The 6,849-nt window shown below is 33.2% G+C and overlaps 1 protein-coding gene across 1 annotated transcript in view; it reads left to right on the forward strand.

Moving 5' to 3' along the window:
- Positions 1-6,295, forward strand: part of LOC108371760 (uncharacterized) — a 33,235-nt gene extending 26,940 nt beyond the window's left edge. Inside the window, exons 2-3 of the mRNA XM_017627368.1 lie at positions 3,986-4,147; positions 6,143-6,295. Coding sequence (XP_017482857.1) covers positions 3,986-4,147; positions 6,143-6,295 — 315 coding nt within the window. The remainder of the gene's footprint in view (positions 1-3,985; positions 4,148-6,142) is intronic.
- Positions 6,296-6,849: the final 554 nt, after the last annotated feature.

Consider the following 6,849-nt stretch of genomic DNA (forward strand, 5'->3'; position numbering starts at 1 on the left):
ATGATGAGTTCAAAGTACAAACAAAGCCAGCCAGCAGCAATAACACAATGACATATAATTCGAATGAGACTATAAAACATAGTTAATGCAAAAGTGTTGGTTGCCTGCTGAGCCACTTAAAGCAAATTACAACAAGAAAAAAGTACAAAAAATCAATTTTTAATGGCGCCTACTAGACGAATTGTGCGGTGGTCTAGCGTTAAGTCAATAAATTGTTTCTTTTTTTTTGTAAGTTAGTTGTTGGTTTTTGGAAGGCTATTACTTATTTCCTCCTTGCAGCAAAGTAGGCAACAATGGCAAATAAAGGCAACAAAGTGCAACAGCACGCAGTTCAGCATATTGTTTCGATGCGAAAAATATTGCATTTAATCGACAGTTATTTCCTTATAATTGCATTTGCCAGAATTCTTGCGCTCGTACCTTTAAAATTTGTCGAGTTGGATGAGACGGCGCAGCGTATACGTAACTTTGATTTTACTCAATGCAAGCAAGCGCGCGTTCAGAGAAATAAAAGTAGAATGCTGTGATTTGAAGTGAAATAAATTTTACCAAAATAAGTACATAGGTATTTAAATGCCAATTTTACATACTCGTGAGTCTGATTATTTGTGTTAATGACTTTGTGCTCGTTTCGGGTAATAACTATTGATACGTACAAATCGAAAATCATGAAATTTTCCTATCATTTTCAATACAAAAATTTCAAATTTTCGATTCGTAGGAAAACGAGAATATGCCTCAATTTAACAACAATGCAATTGATTTTTAAATTTTGTGTTAAAGCGATTATAGAACATACTAAATTTTACACACTTCATAGAACTACAGCAAAAATTTTTTAAAAAATCTTACTAGCCTGAAATTGGTGTCCAAAATTATACTTTCGCGTACTAGTAACTTGCATGTATAAGTTAATGTGGAGTGCAAATTAAATGAAATAAACAAAGTACCGAAAAGTTATCAGAACATATCATAAATGATAATAAATATAAAAAAAGAAAGAAAAATCTGAAGATTTCTACATCAACGCAAGGGCAACACTTAAACCATAGAAAGAGGTATGTTTGGTAAAATGAAAGAAATTTTTCATTGAAAAAATATTTTCATATCTGTTAAATTTTGGTAAAACAACTTAAGCGGCTTTAAAAGGTTTGACTTTTAAACAAAAAGTAATAAGTTTATCTTCAAAAAATTTTTTTAGTTTTATAAAGCTTTTGTTAACAAGTAATTTTTAAGCAAAAAACACAACCGACTTCACTTCTCATATAAAAATGTATGAGTAACATAAATTTCTTCATGATCCAATGGTTAACGTTATGAAATCGGTTGACGTGGTCCAAAGTTAGGCTGCAACATACATTAAAAAAAAAAATATTTCGACAAATTGATAATCTTCTCCTTTTTTGAAGTCGATCAAAAAGGCAATGAAATATTGTGTGAGAAGCCAGTGAAATATTGCTTAAAATATAAAATGGCCTAACTCGAGTTAGGTTGGTTTATCAAAATGCGAAAAATATTATTATTACCTTATTATCACATTCGAACATCCCTTTATTAAAAATTGCTTGAATATTCGAAAATCGCGTATGCGCCGCATTCACCATACAGTTCAATCCAAATTGATGATTAGCTGGCCGCAAAATATGCGAATAGATGCTCGTGTAAAGTTTGCCTTTTAATAAGAAATTAATTCGATAATGACTTGTTGTTTATTTTCATTTCATTTTTGATTTTGAAGTAGCTTGCTTCTAAATCAGTGAGGTCATAAAATTTTAGTGAATTTTTTGTATGCACGCAATTATTTAAAATAAACCAAGAGCAAAAGTAATGAGTTCAATGTTAATGAATTTTGGTTTTTACATTCAATTAACAAATTAATTGGATAAACATTTGGAAGAACTATGATTTCTAATGAATTTAGGTACTTGGGCAGTTGTGAACATAAATACATACATATCAAATATGTAGCTGCAGGCGTGAGAACACATGTACTTACGTATGTATGTAGTTGGTAGAGGATTTGTTGGTAATAAAATTTTAATTAACGTTATCGAATATTCTATGTACAAAAGCGATGATATAAAAAGTTATAAAAAGTATATTGTACCTCTCTGCGAAAACATACAAATCGATCCATCGTCAAAGCGTTGAATTCATATTGGCGTCGAAATCCTACGATCTTTCTTCAAACATTTTGAAATTTTTTAATATTTCTAAACATTTATAGTATGTTCCGAAAATTTTATGTTTTTTTTTTATTCAACTTGGACTTTACTTTAAAATATTTATATATGCAAATATATCAAGTATTGTGTTAAGTGTAGTATACTAGTATGCTAGGGTAAACAAATATCCGCCAACTTCAGGCATAACAAATACTTGTATTTTATAGTTTTACCGCAGCACAGTGAGGTAATGAGTCTGTTCTACATTTCGTATTAAACATCATAATAATCGTTTTTAGTCAAAAAGTAAAAAAAAAATAATTGTAATGTCGTAAAATAATGAGAATTATGTGCGAAATTACTGCCTGAAACGTGTACAAACCTATTAACACAAATCATCAGACACACAAATATGTAATATAAAAACTTAAACATGCATATACATACATATATGTATGTATTAGGGTGCATCACTCCCAATACAAAAATATCGCGGATTTATTTTTCCATCGGCACTATAAAATTTATTATATTTTAAAAGTTCAGCTAAAACGTTTCGGTAGAATTCTGAGATTTACGTGAACTAGACCGATTTGCGCCTTGATGTTTTTACACAACGGGGGAGACTTACAGTTTTACACCAATTCCGAACGGCGATTGCATTTTTATAAGAATCTTAATATACTTCCAAAAAAAAAAATCGACGAAAGTCTTAAAATATAATAGAATTTATAATTCTCTTCATGTGAGTAAAATTGACAAATATACCGTCACAAACGGCCTACCTATAAACCGGACTCGACCTTCTGAAACTGAACTAAAGGGTATCGCATTGTTGAACCAAACTTCGACGTTCGCGTATACGATAGAGTTCTCTTTGAGGAAACTACCAAGACGAAGTCGAGAAGAAATCTATTTACCACTTACTGTGCCAGGCTACGCTTTTTCTCTGGCCGTGCAGAGATAGCCAAGCAGTGACTCTTGCACCTCCTCATATTAGTCCGGGAAACCAAGTGACTCAGGAGATATTTATATGTAGCTTCACTACCTTATGGAAACATGGTATTAAGGATGTGATGTGCCTCCTCCAGGCGCACTCGCACAATTTACCACGCCCCCGAGTGAAAGTAGTCTCCCTACATATTCGTGCCCCAAGTCAAGCTAACGGCATTATGATGTTCAAACTGTTTATTATTCTAGCTTTCTCAATACCGATCCACAGCCTCAATGGAATCGTTTATTTTTCTATCAAATATGAGTTAAGTTCTTTAGTGCACTTTCTAAAGCGCATAATTGTTCACTTGAGCAGAAAGTGCATTAAATAATTTAAAAGACAAATATTTGATGCGTCATTCTGTTTGTGAGAACGAGTAAATAATTTTTATAACTTCATACAGAAAATTTAGCGCACAAAGAACACGTCACTCATGCCTTGATGTTGCCCAAAGTGGCGTAGATTTTGATTTTCTTACAACAGCCGAGTAATCCATCAAATTTGCGCGAAACCATTCAGATACAAAATAGACTCTTTTCTTTGCTATGCAAAAGCGTTAACCGCCTTCCTTGCAGTAATCAGCTGTCTACTTTGGATAAACAAGCTGTCTGTAAGCAACTAAAGATAAACAACAGACCGCAAGGTAAATGCCTTAGGATGAAGTATGAGTATATAAACGAACGATGATGCCTTAAGAATAGCTTTGCATTTGTACATACATACATATTTTACAAAAGTAATTAAATGTAAGAAAATATTTAGAATTTACAACTTTCATTTTTATTTAATTTTCTTTTGGTATAAACACTATTGTTTTTTTTTTCAGGTCTTCCGTCAGCTAGAACGTCCGGCGGAATTGGAACGCTTGCAGTACTTGAAAGGTGTTGTGAAGACACACCGTGAAAAATTCATCACTACCATATTAAATAATACAGATGTTTTAAATTTAGATGTACTAATAGCAAAAGAATTAGCAAATTATGAGGTGGTAAGTAGAATTTTGATTATACAACTTAATTTATTGGAACACACTTAAGCTTATCAAAAACTAAAAGGTTGAAAAATGAATTGATTCTAAAAAGTATCAGTGCATTGGCTGGATGTATGTGAAGTTGGCATACGGAATGCCGCAAAAGCACAAAAAAAGCTGTTCTGAGTAGCTTCTTAATAGTTCTAGGGTTCTTTGAAATGAAAAAACGTTCTGGGGCAAATTACACTGGTTCGCAAATTTTTGTTTTGTTTTAGTTCTCCAGATACCACTATCCAATTCCTATGTAGAATTGCTCGGTGATTCCGAGTGAATTTTTTTTATGGATACGTTTTCGAGATATTTGCAATTCACCGTTATTCAGCCTAAAAAATACACCTTTAGCAGAAGAAAAATACAAAAATAACGAGTTTTTTTTTATTAAAACCTTGGTATACGAGGCAAGCAGTACGTTCACGACTGTTATAATCCGAAATATGTATTTTTACGCGACGAGTTGCTCGTTCACGACTGTTCAACGATTCGAGCCCAGGCTGTAATGCTCATCCCTGTCATTTACCTTGTTGAGGCGAATGCGTTCACCGTTCTTATTAAATATTGTAAAGTATAGAAACTGAAGATTATGGAAAGCTTATTTTGTTCTACGGGTAAAATACTTCGCGGTAGGGACTCACCATCGTTTAGGTCAAGTTAAGTTGAATGCCACTTTCTCGAACACTAGCGTTACCGGGTGTATAGCCTATCTACTTTCCCCTATAAAGAATACACGATGGAGAAGGCGAGCCTTATAAAATCCTTTTAATACCACAGTCTACGAGAAGAGCCTTATAAAACCTTTATAAAACCAATAGTTCTTCAAACTTCGTGTTTTGTGTAATCCGGGCATACCTGCATACCCAATAAGTACATGACATATGTATAACGAAAGTCCTCTTTAACAAATACTACGTTAAGCACACCTTTCTTTTGAAGAGAACCCTCTTTCAGCGTAGCAGGTATCAATAGAGTCAATAGTAACTTCTGCTTTATTTCAGCTAAAAGGTAAGACAAATTTCAAAAATCTTCAAAGTTTCATAGTCTATAACTTACAAGTTCGGCGTAGTTTGGCTGTGGCAAAGCACACCGGATGAGCGTACACACTCATAGAGCTGACTTAAAAAATAAAATCTTTCCCATTTTTTGCCCAAAGGCAAATTTTTTTCAACTTAAGTGATATATTGCAACATGGTTATAGAGAAGCTGTTCCAAAGAGTGTAAAAGGGGACTAGTTTCGTAGTATTCCAAAAGAGACTCAGTGTATACAGGGTGCTCCAGTGATAAGTGCTTTTCTTTTGGGAGGTGATAGGGGAAGTCTAGACGAACAAAAATTTGTACGGGAAGTGGGATCTAAAATCCAACCCTGGGGAGTTATAGGGTTAAGAAGATGATCGGCAGTGGTCATAAAAAAAATTCTCACGCCTAAACGGAAAACCCTAATGTAAATCTACCTATGGAGCTTTTTTCGCTAATTATATAAACTTTTTAGAAAAAAATACTTTTTGGGTGGTTTTTTAGTTTTTAGCGAAATCTGGGCTTTAAAAAGTAAAAATTTCAAAAAATTGTTACCCTTGTTTTACTTTGGCGGCCATTTTTGTATAAAAATGGTCCTATTGACCTATATTTTTTAATTTAGTTTCAAAATCGCCATGATATTTCCTTCAAACTTGCCCAATATATTTCATACAAATTTTTTGGTTTTATTCCGGAAAAAATTGTCTCCAACTAGTCTCTAAAACTTTGGCTAACATTGGATTTTGACATCTTGGATTGGCAAAATCTCACACTGTGCACCGTTTGCTATCCAATGACATATATTAGCACTTATCCTCGTATAATAATTATTATATGAAAGCACACATTTACATACATTTATAAATAAATATGTGCATATGTGTGTATGCACTCACCTACATACATACGTATCTACTAACACTTTCATCTCATTATCATCCACAGGCTGTACAGGAAGCCGCTGAGGGTGGTCTTCTCATTGAGGCCGATAAAGACTTTCCAGAGCCTTATGAGCGCTGGAGCATTTTACAAGCTGTGTTCTTCTCATCGACTGTGTTAACTACAATAGGTAAGAACCAGAGCAACAGATTCACTTAAACACATAGATATGAAGGTATGTAGATGCCAGAGCACCAGTACTCTTTTGCATAATTGTTATGAAAGCAAATTCATGTGGGAGTAATATACATATGTATGTATATATAGTATTTTAGTGTACCGAAATTTATGAATATACGTTACGGTGCCTCACCAAAAAGGAGTTGCGGTTTTTGCACCGGAATTAAAAAAAATTTGAAAATGCCTTCTAAAATCTCATTATTTTGATTTCATTCATAAAATTTTTGAACATTTTTATGCAGACCTCTTAAGCTTAAACTTTTCCATCATCTGATGTGAGTTTTGAAAAATTTTTTTTTTAAACAAATGTTGTTTATTATCAACAGTGGCGGATTTATCGTACAGGCAACATAGGCTGAAGCCTAGGGCGGCAGAATTAAGGGGCGGAAAAATTTAAGACAGCTAAATTAAAAGAAAAAAATTTATTTGGATTCAGCTGCACTTGAAATTGTGTTTGTGTCTGTAAAATATTATTAATGATTCATCTCATTCAATACAATTCAAAATTAGAATTACGCTGCGAATTTTTCCTT

Source organism: Rhagoletis zephyria, unplaced genomic scaffold (assembly GCF_001687245.7).
Source record: "Rhagoletis zephyria isolate East Lansing unplaced genomic scaffold, Rhagoletis_zephyria_1.1 Rzeph_scaffold_05208, whole genome shotgun sequence".
NCBI lineage: Eukaryota > Metazoa > Arthropoda > Insecta > Diptera > Tephritidae > Rhagoletis > Rhagoletis zephyria.